The sequence below is a fragment of the Ostrinia furnacalis genome, unplaced genomic scaffold (assembly GCF_004193835.3).
Source record: "Ostrinia furnacalis isolate ACB-3 unplaced genomic scaffold, ASM419383v2 OfSCF7594, whole genome shotgun sequence".
In the NCBI taxonomy this organism is placed as follows: domain Eukaryota; kingdom Metazoa; phylum Arthropoda; class Insecta; order Lepidoptera; family Crambidae; genus Ostrinia; species Ostrinia furnacalis.
The window spans coordinates 400,549-417,539 of record NW_021137833.1 but is presented as its reverse complement, the minus strand read 5'-3'; the positions used below and the strand labels follow the sequence as shown (position 1 = coordinate 417,539).

At 33.7% G+C, this 16,991-nt stretch overlaps 2 protein-coding genes across 2 annotated transcripts; both read left to right on the top strand.

Moving 5' to 3' along the window:
- The first annotated feature begins 81 nt into the window (after positions 1 to 81).
- On the top strand, positions 82 to 6,357 carry CPT2 (Carnitine palmitoyltransferase 2). Its single transcript, XM_028322096.1, has 9 exons — positions 82 to 770; positions 1,686 to 1,864; positions 1,972 to 2,242; positions 2,437 to 2,627; positions 2,811 to 2,980; positions 3,296 to 3,409; positions 3,713 to 4,014; positions 4,356 to 4,977; positions 6,119 to 6,357. The coding sequence occupies exons 1-8, from the start codon at positions 163 to 165 to the stop codon at positions 4,480 to 4,482; spliced, it is 1,962 nt and encodes a 653-aa protein (XP_028177897.1). The 5' UTR covers positions 82 to 162; the 3' UTR covers positions 4,483 to 4,977; positions 6,119 to 6,357.
- A 984-nt stretch (positions 6,358 to 7,341) lies between these two features.
- Positions 7,342 to 12,935, top strand: rdgB (retinal degeneration B). The gene is made up of 2 exons (XM_028322094.1): positions 7,342 to 7,846; positions 8,807 to 12,935. Exon 2 carries the CDS (start codon positions 8,829 to 8,831, stop codon positions 12,339 to 12,341), a length of 3,513 nt encoding a protein of 1,170 aa, XP_028177895.1. The 5' UTR covers positions 7,342 to 7,846; positions 8,807 to 8,828; the 3' UTR covers positions 12,342 to 12,935.
- Positions 12,936 to 16,991: the final 4,056 nt, after the last annotated feature.

Here is a 16,991-nt window from a genome sequence, read left to right as displayed (position 1 = left end):
AGTCAATAGTCATGTAAAAAAAAGAAAAGAAATTGTTGACGTTGTTGACGTTTAAAATTTTGATTATTACTTTTCTCTATGTTTTGATTGACCTTTGATTTTCATTTTGTAGCAGTAGTTTATTTATTTTTTGGTTTAAAAATCAAATATTAGGTACTAAAAATGATTACTTCAAGCAAAGTATTTCTAAACTCAAATGTTGCTTTAAGACATTTGATACTCTCGAAGTATTATTCAAAACACAGTGTTGTAGATGTCGATTACCAATACATGCAAAAAAGCAGAGTTCCTACAATGCACTTTCAAAAATCGTTACCGCGGTTGCCAATTCCAGAGCTACAGAAAACAGGGGAACGGTACTTAAACGCTTTAAAACCTTTGCTGACTTCTGAACAACTCGCCGAAGCAGAACGTCGCACAGCCGACTTTGTTACTAAAGATGCTAAGATTTTGCAAGAAAAGCTGCTGGCAAAGGACAAAGCTAACAAGCACACGAGTTATATATCAGAGTATTGGTTTGATTTGTATCTACGTGATCGTGCACCCCTACCCATTAATTACAATCCATTAATTGTGCACCAAAATGACACCAAAATCGATTACAATAATCAGTTGGTACGCGCGACTAATATGCTGACTAGTGCCCTAAGGTTTATGTTGTCGTTAAGAGAGAAGATATTAGAACCTGAAGTATTTCACTTGAATCCTAAAAAGAGTGACACTGATCTGTTCAGGACTGTTACAGGGATGTTGCCTGAAGCTGTGTCTTGGTACGTATTTTTTATTATATGAAGTAATTAAAATTTCATTGTACTGCTATTGAGTTTAATAAATTATGTTCTGAAACTCATTACTGTAAGGAACATGATTGAAATTGTGATGTAATTGTTTTGTATATTTAGCAGGCATTTAAATTCAAATAACTGACCAACTTGCATGTTAACACTACAGTACACGCGCCCCTTTTTTACACCAATACACGCGTGGCCTACTCTGGTAAGCCAATTTAAAATCGCTGTAAATCAGTTTGTAAGCAATTTATGAATAAAATTACTATGTAAATGATAAAAGTGCTTATTAAAGTTCTTTTATAATCAAAATTTCTTTATATAACCATTTGGGATAAAACATTATAAACAGATTAAAAAGTTGTAAATTTTTTGGACCAAAATTGCACTCTGAGATCCATATATTAGCAAAATCAAAATTACTGAAAAAATATGATTTGTTTTTAATCTGTCATAGTATTCAACACTTTCTACTGCCTGGTACATGGGGTAAACCCATTTTTTGCAAGTTTTCAATATTTGTTTGCTTAGTGATTTCGGGCTTTTGAGTAGACCCGCAGTTTTGACGGCCAATTTTAGAAAAGTGCGCAGACGCTAGCGACCCAAGCTTTACTGGCTTATTGACAAATTTAGTAAACGAGGCTTTCCTGGAATTCCAGCTCTCTGGCGCGAGTTTTTAAAAAGTTATTGCGTAAAATGTTACCCTGGTCTACTCTAGTAGGCCGCGCGTGTACTCTAGTGTTAATAAGTACATTATTATGTCAATGAACTTGCTTAAAAGTTATGAGATTGTCATTTGCAAAGTCCAATTCAATCCAAATTCATTAATCTATCTGAACTATCAATCAATTTTTATTTGTATTTTGAGTAATATACAATCATCTTTCATCATTATAGGTATGGGGCATATTTATTTAAGGCCTTTCCTCTAGATATGAGCCAGTTCGATGGCCTGTTTGGCGCGACACGCATACCTCAATTAGAAAAAGACAGAATTGTTAGGGATCCAAAAAGCAAACATATGGTTGTACAGAAAAATGGCCATTTCTACACATTTGATGTGTTAGATGCCAATGGTAAAATGTTAATATCACATTGAAAAAGCTTGGGAGCAGAAGTTCCATTTGCTAGATTTGAAACTCTTTTTCTGCAGCTATATTTAAACTTGTGACTATTATTCCAGGAAATCTTCTATCACCTGGAGAATTGTTAGGGAATCTGCATCAGATTCTAAATGACAACACTCCGCAAGCTGATCATCCACTTGGAATTTTGACCTGTCAAAACCGTGACCTCTGGGCCAAGCAAAGAACTCATATTGAAAATATTGGGAACAAAGATGCTTTCCACAAGATAGACACGGCTATATTTAATTTAGTATTGGACAATGAAATATTAACAGATGATAAACACAAACTCTTGAAGCATTATCTTCATGGTGATGGATTGAACAGGTATTTTGTTCCTTTTGATGTTAAATTAATTCTGATATGAAGTTTTTTCCTATTTGTGATCAAAGAAAACACATATTGTAGTATTTCAATAATATATACCAGAGTTTTTTTTCTTTTCTTCAACTTTGAACTGTAATAAATTGATACAATTCGTAAACTGTTTGTTATAATTGTAACTATGGCTATCTTTCCAGATGGTTTGACAAATCTTTTAGCCTCATTGTGTCCAAAGATGGTATATCAGGCATAAACTTTGAACACTCTTGGGGAGATGGAGTTGCAGTTTTAAGGTTTTTCCAAGACATTTACAAAGAAACAACAACTAAGCCATTTGTACATCCAGACACAAAACCATTGGAAACCAATAGAAGTGTCAGAAAATTAGGTAAATGATATGATATTTTACTTTCTACATAGCACCACAACTTGAGAAAATATCATAATGAAATTATCTCTCTGATATCAAATCTTTCATGTCTAGACACATTTTAAACAGGAATTGATTGATAAAGGTAGATAAATGATTACACAAAATAATTTATTAATTAGAAACAATGTATTTTTACAGAATTCAATCTTGATGAAAAGTCAAAGCAATTTATTGAGACTGCTAAGAAAGAGTACAAAGACTGGTATGAGTCATTGAGCATTGATTATATTTTGTATGAAGGGCTAAACAAAGAGGCATGTAAAAAGTTTAAAGTCAGCCCTGATTGTATTATGCAGCTTAGTTTTCAGGTAAGATCAGTAATTTATGGTACCATAATACCCTACTTGACTACTATAAAAGAGGTACTTCTAAAAAGAGCAGTTTGATTTTGTATGTCAAATGAGTAAGCATGCATGCTCTCTTTTCCGAAATTCCCAAATGTGATATTGGCGACCAGGATAGGATATGAACCTATGATTTGAGTGAAAGCAATACACTTTTACGTAGAATGAAGGTTTTAGGGTTTATCCCTTTAAAACACGTCATGGTGTTATTATAATATTACTAAAATTTTTAAACACAAATGTCAATGTAGTAAATATAAATAATGTTTTATGTTACAGGCTGCATACCATCTTCTGTATGGTAATTACGTGGGAACTTATGAATCATGTAGCACATCTGCTTTCAAGCATGGCAGGACAGAAACTATGCGGCCCTGTACTGAAAAAACTAAGGTAAACTATCAGTTAAGCTTCAACCAAACCAACGCGTCCAGATCGCCGATCATAGGCCAATGACCGGTCGCGCGGACTGTCATGGGTCGCGCGACCTGTCATTGGCCTATGATCGCGCCGGTGAATCATTTCGTTATTGTTCCTTTTAAATAGCTTTGTAAAATTGTCGAATTTCTGGGGAACTTCTTCTACGTCTACAAAAACTGGGCTTTAAAAATATTTGTGTATAGTTTTTCTACTAGGTATATCTTGCACAATTAATGGATGGTAAATAAAGTATTACTTAGTTTTTATATGTTGCAGCAATTTTGCGACAGTCTACATATGAACAAAATGTCAAACAATGAACTACGAGCCATCATGCAGGAGTGTTCAGTGTCCCACTCGGAATTAGTCAAGGAGGCAGCTATGGGACAAGGCTTTGATCGCCACATGTTCGCGTTGAAGAAAATCGCCGAAGACAACAACTTGCCAATGCCAGAAGTTTACAATTCTTACGAATACAACTTCTTGAATAAATCCATTTTGAGCACCAGTACATTGTCGTCGCCCAGTGTGATGGCTGGTGGGTTTGGGCCAGTAGCCAAGGAAGGTTTCGGAATTGGGTAGGTTACACCATCACAGGGTCAATGTATGAATGCATGTATATCTGTATGTGCTGAATATGTTAATGCAAATGAATAAATAAAATAATATTAAGCACACACAGATTAGTAGAAGGAAGCATTTTGTTTTTTGACTTACCAATTTTTTTTTCTTTAATATTAAAAGAGTGAATCTAATGTTCCCAGTTCCTACTTCTCTGCACGGCATTTTGCAAATCTACTAGCATGTAATATGTAGCACTACTTGTCTCATTCACTCTGTTTGAGATGCTGTAAAGTGCGAGATTAACAAATGGTTGAAATTATACTTATCCTTAATTCATTTGTCTGTTTTATTCCAGATATTCCGCATTCACTGATAAACTGGGTGCAGCGGTGACAAGCTACAAACCGCACAACGACAGTTCCAAATTTATCGAAGCCCTCCACAAATCATTCCTAGACATTACAAAAATTCTGTCTAATTAGTTATTTAAGAATATTTATTTGTGTTGTAACCGTACAACGAAGTTGTCCGTGTTTTAGATCATAATAATATTGGTCGATACGAATGTATAAATGTGACATTTTGTACTCAGTTTATAAATTCCTAAGGGTAAGGCATTAGTTGTAGCACCATTGATAAATTGCTGCCCTGTCAATGACGTAATCAAAAATAGAATATTCCTTTCCTGTTTTTGCTAACATTGTTGGCAGGGCTGCTATATATTTATTTAAATCATAATAATGGATAAATTGAAGAGGTGCATAATTTCCATAGGTGGTCATTGAAAAATAAGTATTAGCTCCGGAATTATGGCCACTAAACTCTCAATAAACTTCTCAAAGTTGTAATTGTAACTATTAATTTTTATTTGATTGTATACAAATTTTATTAAGCTAAGTAAAGTAAGATAAAGTGTTATTGCCTACTTTTTATGAGGTGTTATACTTAGATTTTCTACAGCAACAGGAGTCTGTGAGGGTTCTATATTGGCTCACATAAATTTCTAAATCCTATTCTTTGTCTTACTACCGATTTGTGTTCATAATAATCTCTCTTCATAATTTTATTTTTCATACTTTTTTTATTCATACATTTTTATTACTACCATCGGAGCTCATAACAGTTAGTAATCATAATTTTTTTATCAATACTGTTACTACCAAGAACCATTTAAAATACATAATTTTTATTTTCAGATCTTTTTTCTTCATAACATTCATTGATCATATTGTTTTAATTAATAATGTTGTTACTAAGAACATACTTCAACTCATAATGTTGTTGTTCAGAATAATTTACTTTATAACAGACATACTCGTATCTTTAAAAAAATCATATATAATTTAATAGAGTAGATAAGCATGCAGAGCATGCAGCATGAAAGCAAGCATGCAGCATGCATTGGTATCTCCTCGTCTCCGGCGCTGCGGGATGTGCAGCCCTTCCGCCCTTGCGTAACGAGGCTCAGGCACCCACGCTTGCTTCCGCAGCTTCGGCTTTTTGGATCGCCATCGGCGCCTTCGGCGCCTCGGCGACCAGCCTCAGCCGCTCCAGCTCACCCGGGCGCCTGAGCCTCGTTACAGCGGGCGAGGGCTGCCCTCCCTCCGCGCCTCCGGCTTTTAAATTACACTCTAGGGGTAGGGCAGACAAGACTACGTGGAGTCGGTTTTGCAGCGATTCGTTTCTGTCACGTTAGTTTTGTGGCACAAAATATTGCCTGTTTTGGACCATTTCAAATTAATTTAATGTTAAAATACGATTTAATACGAATATAGACATCATGATTTTCAATAATATGGATAAATACACTTATGAGTAATAAATTTATGAAAACAAATTATTAGGATACATCACATTTATGAATATTATAGTTATTTATTCGAATGATTATGAGTTTCGATCATTAGTATAGAAAAATATATGAAAACAAATATTAGTAAAAACTAAGTGTATGATTAGTGACATTATGAATATCAATGATTATGTTTTTAAATATGTAGGTTTTAATTTTTTTATGAAGAATGATCATTATGGTATCAAATTGTATGAGAAATATTTTCGGACCTCCAATGATAGGAATTGAAAAGTTATGTAAGAAAATGCGCTACCGTCTGTGAGTCCTTTTTCGCCAGCTCGGTTAACTATTTAATTGATTCCAAAGCAAGTAAAGTCTAATTTTACAGTTAATTGAAAAATAAGGGTTTTAAGGCCTAAATGTATTGTGCCTTGATGATAATACCTATAAGATGAATTGTTATTGGTGGTTGAGAAGAATGGAGTTTATTAAAGACTACCAGTATTCCTGAATTGTGCCTTCAATTAAATGGTATGACGGATGTTTGTGTAATGAACTTATTTTCATACTAAAGCATTTTCTATTGTATTTTTTTTACACATTTGTATGCAGAGAAGGTGAATATTTACAAAATGAATTGAAGTTATAATAAAATAATATACGTTTTTGTTAATTTATATTTCATTTTATTTTATACCTAATAACATACTTTTACATTTACCATTAAAATTTTTAGTAGAATGCGACGTTATTGACGGGCTGTAGCGGGTGTATTAGGTATTTCATCTCAGATCATAGATATTTTGTGATAGAAGATGTGCAGAATATTAAAAACTCGTTAGGTAATGACTGGCTTGGTACCTACCTACCTAAAAATTCCTCTTCAATATGAATACTTAAACGGTAATGCCTTTACCATTTCCGTGTCACATTATCTTACTAATGGGTAAACATTTTTTTGCGATATGAAAATGACAAAGGCGTGTCGAATTTTTATTATTTGCCTAACAAATTAAGCCTCGCCTTTAATCTATAGCTAGCTACAGAACTACTCTATGGCGAATTGGCGGGTACAACGATAAAATAACCTAATAATAGGTACATTGTATACATGATTGTCTGCACGCCAGGAATAACAATCAAAAATAAATAGCACAGTAGGCTACTGAATAAATAATACATTTTAATGTTTATCTATTCTGTAGCCTACTGTGCCATTTATACTTCCCATGACTATAATAGAGATATAGGTGTGGGGTGCTTTAACAATGGTTCAGTGTGTGACCACCGACGACGACTATGGTTATCGATTTCCATGTCCATCTTGTACCTACCTACTACAGGTCAATTCATAACCCGCACCGCAAATTACAACTGCATACAAGACCCAACTACTGGCTCAGTGTTTCACGAAACTAAGCAGGATTTTGTACTAAAGAACTTTTTTATATAAAGTAAAATGAATACTAATAAAATTTTGCTCCAGCAATCAGCATTATAAAGGTAGATCATTGCCTTCACCATTGATTTAATTTGAGGAAGGTTTATACATACGACTCTAATGGCACACCTTTTAAAATTTTATATTTGCATAGAGTGTAGTATTTATGTTCTACAAGTTAAGGTTTAAATTGTATTGGGCTAGGTATTACATAGTTTTGTACGGCTGTACGCAGAATCAACAGCGTTCCTATCTACGGACACACATAACGTACAAACGCTTTTATTCTATTCACTCTTAACAAAAAAAGTTTCAAGTGATTTATTTAAACAATAATTTCCGTATGTAACAAGATCCTTAACTTCTGTTAATTATTTTTTTCTCTGAAAACTAAAATATTGATTCTGCACTTAGCAAAGAAGTGAATTCTTGAAATGGAATGGTTGTTAGGACATTCTTCCACTGGGTCTGTTTTAAATGTCAAAGTTCATTCCTCCAGCATCGGAAAAGGTGGTGGTTTTGTGTTGTGATGAGAATGAAATACAGTGAGATTCATTTTATAAAGCTAAATATGGAGTTGTGAGCTTTTAAGGTGGAGTTAAATTTCAAGGTAATTTATTGCTTCATTTCTAATTGGTAAACGATTCGAATCTAATAAGGTTTCACTCGGTAATGACTACTTGCTGTGCTGAGTGAGCTTCTGTTAGTTTTATTTTCCGACGATTCGATGGATCTCTAAACTACAATTATTGTTCAAAGGTTTTGAACATTTTACATTGATAAATGTAGATGTTTTGATATGTTTAGTAGGTATAATTTGTTTAGCCGTCGCTAGCTATTACGAAAATAACTAGGCACCTGCCTGGTACAACGTAGTACTTTCATCAGTGGCAGCATCTTTCATTCTAGCATCTTTCATTAATACCATTATTTTCTTTGTCAATGACAAAAGTGCCTAAACAGATTTTTGCTACCTAACATTATACAAAAAAAAACAGGCCCTGTGATTGTTTTAGCTTGAAATCACAAATTAGAAAATAGAAACAGGCCTCATTTCTTTCTCTTGTTTAAATCAATTAATGTATTATTAAAATCAATGATTGTAATGCATTTTTTGTTGTTGTTTTTGTCTATCTTTTATCACCAGATAAATAAAAAATTACAAACAAAACAACATAAAAATAACAGTCAAAACATTGCCTGCAATATAAATTCTAAGCAAACAAGTAATAATTCAATAAAATCTAAAAAGAAAAATATCAAAATTCTGAGTTTTTGTCTCTGATAAACAGTGTTGAAAATAAAATTAATGCCAAATTGGTAGACCACTTTTAAACATTGTGAGAGGATGAAAAAAAAATCCAGATTCAGCTGTCTTAGTAAAATAGAGCAGTGTGGTCATTTAATTGTAGTAATCTGCTTTCTATTTGAGACTTATTTCCAGTGCCCCATTCTCTTGTATCATACTTCTGATTCTGGTTTAGAGGGTTGGAATAGACCTCGTTTTGATGATATAATAAAATCTCAATTTTTTCTAAAATAACTATGGTAATATTTTTATTTGTTTCAGGAATGCTCCATAATCAAACAAGATGCTAATTAAGGAGTACCGAATACCTTTGCCCTTGACGGTAGAGGAATACCGGATTGCTCAGCTGTATATGATTGCAAAGAAGAGTAGGGATGAAAGTTCAGGAGAAGGAAGTGGTGTAGAGATTTTGATCAATGAGCCATATGAAGATGGGCCTGGAGGAAAAGGTCAGTATACACAAAAAATATATCATGTTGGTAGTCACTTGCCAGGATGGTTCAAAAGTTTACTTCCCAAATCAGCCTTAACCGTTTCCGAAGAAGCTTGGAATGCCTATCCTTATACAAAAACGAGATACACATGTCCATTTGTTGAGAAATTTTCTCTGGAAATTGAAACATATTATTATGGTGACAATGGCCACCAAGAAAATGTCTTCAACCTAAGTGGAAGTGATTTAAAAAGTAGGATTGTTGATGTTATTGATGTTGTTAAAGATCAACTTTATGGCAATGATTATGTAAGAGAAGAAGATCCTAAATGTTTTGTGTCTCAAAAATGCAATAGAGGTCCTTTAACTGATACTTGGTTGGAGGACTATTGGGCAGAAGTCCAGGGAAAACCACAACCACTGCCAAATGGAAAATCTCTCATGTGTGCCTATAAACTTTGTCGAGTGGAATTCCGTTATTGGGGGATGCAAACCAAATTGGAGAAATTTATTCATGATGTTGCCTTAAGAAAAACCATGCTAAGGGCGCACAGACAAGCGTGGGCCTGGCAAGACGAATGGCATGGATTAACAATGGAAGATATACGTGAAATCGAACGACAAACGCAACTTGCCTTGAAAAAGAAAATGGGTGGTGATTCAGGTGATGAACAAGACATTTCTGAGGAAAATTCAAAGTCTCTTGCAGCTACCATGAGTAGTTTAGAGAAAAATGAAGACATGCCAACTCCATTGGCTCCTAAAAGAAGTAACGATAAAAGGATCTCAAAACATGTAACCCCTGAAGGTACTCCTCCATCAGAACATAAGAGTTCTAAGAGTAACCTAAGGTCATCTTCTTCTGGTTCTATAAAAAGTTTGCAGCAGCAGGTAGCCAATTGGCGCATGGAGACAATCGTAAGAGAATCAGAAACTGAAACTGGATCTGAAGATGAGTTTTATGATTGTGAATCTTCATTCAACAAGTGGTCTTCAATGTGTTCTTTAGATGCAGCAGATATTGATATTTCTCCAACCCAAGGAGATCAAGCGCAAGACGATAGTATATTCAACCCTACATTCTTGAAAAGAGTTACATCAGAAAGAGGTTCCCGTAGAATGGTGACACTGCAGAGTCACCAAAGTATCGACGGCTGTCCTGAAACACCTGTTCATAGTTCATGCCCAACTACTGTGCTAATATTAGTTTTCCATGCTGGTAGTGTTTTAGATGCTAATGTTGATATGACAGCTAAAAAATCAGACGTAACTACATTCAAGGGTGCTTTCGAATCAGTAATGCGTCAACATTATCCAACTTTAGTAGGACACGTCACTATAAAATTAGTATCGTGTCCATCTGTATGCACGGAAGCTCTAGGCGTTCTTTCAACACTTAGCCCTTATAGTTTTGACTGTTCGCCATCCACTGTTGAATCGCCTTCTCTAACAAATGATCTTATACCTATTGGTGCTATACCTTTAATTGCTACTAGTTCTCCTGACTATGTGGAATCAGTAACAAAAACCATTAACTCAGCCAATGCTGTTTACAGTGAATTCATGAAATCTGATGATGGCAGAGGATTTAATGGTCAAGTTTGTGTTGTAGGTGACAGCATGGGTTCTGTTTTAGCATACGATGCTCTTTGCCGAACTTTACAATACCAATCTCGTCACGATAGTGAAAACAGCATTTTAGATACTGAGATTACAATACCAAATGACACTACTGAACATTATCTGAATAAATCACACTTGCAAGCTCCTACGCCAAGGCGACGTTCATCTTCAACGAGTGAGAATCAAATTAAATTTGAATTTGAAGTCAGTGATTTTTTCACATTTGGTAGTCCACTATCTTTAATTTTAGCATCACGAAAGATTTCGGATGATAAGTCGCGTGATATTGTGAAGCCACCTGTCCAACAGGTCTTCAATCTGTTCCATCCTACTGATCCGGTTGCTGCTAGAATGGAACCTTTACTTTCTGCAAGATTTACAAACTTACCACCAATTAATGTTGCTAGATATGCAAAATATCCCTTGGGTAATGGTCAACCTTACCATCTCATGGAATTAATACAAAGTCATCCACAATTATTTGGTGATCATTTACAAATGCCTCCTACTCCAGTATTGAGAAGATTATCGGAAGCATCAGTTCAGAGTACAGTGAGTGGTTTAGTTGACAACATTCCCTTAATTACAATGAATGCTTTACAGCAAAAATGGTGGGGTTCTAAACGTTTGGACTATGCCTTATACTGTCCCGAAGGTTTAACAAACTTTCCCACTAATGCTCTGCCTCATTTATTCCACGCCAGTTACTGGGAGAGCTCCGATGTGATAGCCTTTATTTTACGTCAAATTGGGCATTTTGATTTGGCTCTCTACAGTCATTCAGATGATAAAGAATGCACTTTATTCAAACCTGATCAGGAACGAGAGAAATGGATGAGGAAAAGAACCTCAGTGAAATTAAAAAATGTAGCAGCCAATCACAGGGCAAACGATGTTATCCTGAAAGAGGGTAATCCCCAAACATTTACAGCCAGATTCATGTATGGACCTCTGGATATGATTAATTTGACAGGAGAGAAAGTTGATATTTATATGATGAAAGATCCGCCTGCTGGAGAATGGGCTATGTTGGCTACTGTGGTTACTGATAAAACTGGGAGGATTTCATACACTATCCCAGAAAAGCAAAGTGTTGGGTGTGGGATATATCCAATGAGAGTGGTAGTTAGAGGTGACCATACTAGTTGTAATTTCCATCTATCGGTTGTTCCCCCGCAAACCGAATGTGTGGTTTTCAGTATCGATGGCTCTTTCACGGCTAGCGTTTCAGTGACTGGTCGTGATCCAAAAGTAAGAGCCGGGGCAGTCGACGTTGTTCGATTTTGGCAGGACTTGGGATATCTCATTCTTTACATAACTGGGAGACCTGATATGCAACAAAGGAAGGTCGTGTCTTGGTTGGCTGAACATAACTTCCCGCATGGGTTAGTTTTCTTCTCAGATGGCTTCTCTACAGACCCCTTAGGGCATAAAGCAGCTCATTTGAACAGTCTAATTACGGAGCAAGGTGTAATACTGCATGCGGCTTATGGATCCGGGAAAGACATAACGGTGTACCATAACTGCGGGCTATCTCCGAAGCAGATTTATGCTATAGGTCGCATAAGTAAGAAATACAGTAACATGGCGACTACTTTGGCCGACGGATATGCCTCTCACTTGGCAGATTTGAAGCAGCCAGGAGCCGTCAGGCCCGCCCGAGGCAACGCTCGGCTTCTCGTGCCCCGGCGGCTGCTGGCGCCGGTAAACAACACATCATCCTCTCGCAATCGTCGTTAATGTGATAATTTCAATCATGCTTTAAGTATTTCAAGCGCTTTTTTGGATAATATGATATTATAGTGACCACGGTGCGTAATTATTATTATACAGTATTGTTAATTCATTTATTTACTCGTAAAAATTGATGTCTGTAAAATTTTACCCTTATGATAATAATAATAATGTTACTAAATTAAGATAGTGCGGTGATTCCATTCGTGTTCGTTCGTGCGTTTTCTTCTTGTCGATTATAAATTGTATAAAAATTATTTTATTACGATCATAAAAAATATATTATCCAATATAATATAAATAAATATACATATATAAAGTTAAAAACCGGTTGTTGTGTTGGTGTGCTATGTGCTGCACATCAATTATAGTCACTATGTACCTAACTAATTGTAATGTAACGACATAATTTATGTATAAAATTTGGGACTTTTTAGATATAGAGACTTCTTTATATCTATCTATCTATCTTATATGATATGACTAACAAATTCATTTTGAATATTCGTATTTGGAGGAAAAGAAACTCTGCCCTTTGCAAGTATTTATATTACATCTCTTATTCTAGTCTTGAATATAATGTTTGTATGAATAAGAATAATTTAGTTATAGCCTGACCAGGAACATAAAAACCCTGGCATAGAGGCGCGTCAATTGCATTTGATAGTGCAACACTGAGTACAGTCGTACCTGTGTTAAATTAATAGGCTAACTTTATGTATCAGGTTTCAGGATTACGGGCTAATTTGATATTTTCATAAATTAACGAAAAAATATTATTATAGGTAACCTGATTTAAATAAATTAAATGAAACCATCAATCGAGCTAGAAGAATTTATTTTATTATTCATCAATAATCAAATTCAGAACTTGAATATTCAACTGCAATGTCTGCTCATGAACGCTTCAAACTCGGTACTTCTTTCCCAATTCCATAAAATTCAACACTTAGAAAGTGACAAAAAATTTTAAAATAGGTAGTTGAAACAAACCACAGCTAATTTTCATAGTGGACTGTACTATACGATAAACATGTCAGTCAATTTGACAACCTTTGTCGGAAACATTATTCAATGAAAATATTGTCCGAACCCTTAGTATTTCTCTTCGACAAATACTTTAACACATTGTGAACCACTTTTCTTTCACGACTATAAAAATATTTTAGCAATTTAATTCAGAAAACCAATTGCGCACATTTAAAATAAAGTTTGTTTACACTTTGACAGCAATAGACTGACATGCAAGGTGACATGTCAATGAAGTTTTCAGTTACTGTTGCCATTAAAAGAAATTAGTACCATTAGTTTTCCGCAACATGGCGAGGGTTTTTATGTTCCTGGTCAGGCTATACGTAGATAAGTACCTACGCTTACTTTGGGCAATTTTATTAATATAATTATGTAAAATGTTTCCTTTTGTATCGTATCTAATAGTAATATAATGATATACGTCATACATACTGATACAACACAGTCTAAAATTATTTTTATATACAAAGTGTAATTGAAATAATCATGAGTACAACACACAATAACATAACCAAAAACCATAAGATGTAATCACAAATAACACACTTATGTGGACGTAAAACGACAGTGGATTGAAATAAAACTTGTTTTTAAATTTTATAATCATTTATTTGATTTTTTTTTTAAGAAAAAAAAACCTAAATTATTTAAATAAAGTCGATCGATTCTAAACACGATACAAAGTTTTTTCTTGTTAATTCAATTACACGTTGTGTTTTTACTTCGTATGTGTAATGTATAAGCTCAGAGAGTCAAACTTTGCAATAATTTCAATAATTCTGTACTTTACTGTAACTGTTAGGTTATTATAACTCGACATACCTACCTACAAACACAATAGATTTATTACACTTAAAACTTAGGATATATAATCTAAGTAGAAGACGTCTTATTTTCATAGTTAAATTTTAACCATCTATATGTAGGTATGTTTCAGAGGCGGTATTAAATTACAAAATATTTAAAATAATTATTATTTATATTAATATGTATACAGGTTCATACTTTCTATTAAAGTCACAATTATTAACTTGCCAACTACACTCATACAATCAAATAACATTATAAAATACAAAAGTTATATTTGTCAAGTAATATCGAAATACATAATTTACATATTATTTGTGAAACATACACAAATTATAAAAACTATAAGCTACTGCGATAACTAAATTGATTATTAGATTATGTAAAAAAATATATATTATTGTATGCAAATCTTTGTTGATTATAATGACACAGTAAAACTGTTGAATATTATACCTACAAACGTATTAATTATTTTTTTCTAGTTTAAGAATTAAATAGTATTTGGTAAACTGTAAGAAAATATATTTTACGAATATCATAATATTCATACATTCCTGATTCAGAGATATTTCTTTTACTTTTCCTTTTAAAGTTAATTAATTAGTTCTGACTTTTTTTATTACAATTTGTACTTAGTGCCAACATAGAATTATGATGAATTATTTATTGTAATATTATTAATTAAATCTGATTACGTTATATCGAATGTTCTAAATATACAGTACTTAATTATCTAAGTCAGCATTATGCTGACGCAAATATACATTTCGCAAATAAAAAGTTGTTGGTATTTCTGATATAATAATGTACCAGGAAAAATAAATGACATTCTATATTAATGATATATGCAATTATAATACATTTATTGTTTAACTATTTTAGTATAGCTACATAAAAATATGATTACAGGTTTGGTTATAAATTGCGTGCAAATCTTAAGTAGGTATCTGGTTCTTATCTTGTAACTAATAGCACCTGTTAATATTATGATGGTTGTGCTGGCTACAAAGTTAATTTCTGGAGCTCCAGAAATTTACTTTTCAGTCCGGTATATTGGATTGGATATAGCTGCAACCTGTAAACATTTAGCTATTGTTTGGCTTCGCGCGAGGTCGGCTACTCTTCATCTAAATATAGCTCGACAGCTGCCGTTAGGCAGTTTTAAATTTCTGTAGTCATACAGGTACACTAAAAATTCATGAATGTCTAAATAAATAGGTAATTTATAGCCGCCTATATACATGTATGTTTGACACGTGTGATGTCTTTGTCGTATACAATTTTCTATTTTCTTTATAATTTCCTAGCTAAACTATTATGGTTCCTCATATAACTATCTTCTCATCTGTTCTCCAATGGGAATATTTGGGACTTAATAAGGAACGAAGCTCCTGGAAAGTTATTTCCCAGCAAATATCTGATTTCTTAAAAACCTCTCAATCCTCATATTTTTTCATCCCTTTCGGGGAAGAAATTTCTAAATTCATAAAATATTTATATGATGAAAGATCCGCCTGCTGGTGATTGGGCTTTTCCACAGAGTTACCTAACTGTTGTGTAACCCGTGCGTTAACTATCAGTCCGTTTTTAGGTACTTAACTACTTAATGATGTCAACTGTGTTGGAGAAATGTTTTCAATGTTTCAATTTGTCATTTAAGTGTTAGTTTTCGATTTATTTACTCATAGTTAATGGTAGATGGTGAAAAATATTACAATTAAAAAATAGAAGATTTTTGCTGTAGAGTAAAAATGTGTACAGTGGTGTAGGGTACTTCCTCGTCCTCGTTCGGTGTTATGGCATTTTAGAATAGCTAGTATTTCATTAGTATGTCACGGCATAAATCATTATTAAGTAGGTCTATATGTAAAAGGTTCTATTTACATCTAATTTTTGGCCCGTATAGTAAACGACTCATTGGATTCAAACTTGTACAAAGGTTCAAGCCTGTGGATTGGATGTCAGTCAGTCAGATAGTTCAGAGATTCATCATTGAACATTATCTTTGAACAGCAATAGGGCTTTTTACGTATAAACCGCTTAATTTAAATTTATATCATCCACATCTACATGTATCATCTAAAATTAATTAGCAATAATAATCCGCATACATTTACGCCTTGCTCTGTTCGAATGAGCCCTAGTCTCTTAGGAATCTTAGATCCGTAAAATGGCAATAAACGCATACGCATGTAGGATGGGATGAATAATATTGTATGACCATGACCCGATTTGGATCGCAAACCAATAAACTGCCGGCATATTGCGCTTACAAAGTCGCGGATGCTAACAAGCTGTGTGTTAGATATTTTTCAAATACGATGACATTTACCTGTGAAATTATAAGTTTTATACAATCTACAAGATTATAGTTCCCATTATTTATAATATATTTCTATAATAATCAAAATATTATAATAATTAAGTACGTATTTCTTCTTGTGTATTTTGCGTCATTTATAGAATTGATAATTTAATTATCTTTATTTAATATTTGAGTAAGACCTCACTCACAGACATGATAATGTAGCAAAATAATTATCCGTATTAGTGTGATAGCGGTTAGAAATATTTATCTTAAAATTTTATTTATTCTTTATTAGGTATAGCTCTTTGTCAGTTTTCCTGTCGTCTAAATATTTTTTATAGAAATAAGTACAAAACCAGAATCGTAGTTACCATATTATAAGTACCATGCTGTGTAGGTATTATGTATGTGAACGCGACTAACTATATCAAGCATTTATAACATTACTATCATCTTTTAAACTTACTGGTCACAAACTTATTTTTATCTGAAATGTTTCAATTTTA

Excerpts from the sequence above, each read along its gene's own strand:
- CPT2 (XM_028322096.1), top strand. The coding sequence starts at position 163 with ATGATTACTTCAAGCAAAGTATTTCTAAACTCAAATGTTGCTTTAAGA. Across the intron at positions 2,981-3,295 it reads TTATGCAGCTTAGTTTTCAG|GCTGCATACCATCTTCTGTA; the intron begins GTAAGATCAGTA and ends TTTATGTTACAG. Across the intron at positions 3,410-3,712 it reads CCTGTACTGAAAAAACTAAG|CAATTTTGCGACAGTCTACA; the intron begins GTAAACTATCAG and ends TATATGTTGCAG.
- rdgB (XM_028322094.1), top strand. The coding sequence starts at position 8,829 with ATGCTAATTAAGGAGTACCGAATACCTTTGCCCTTGACGGTAGAGGAA.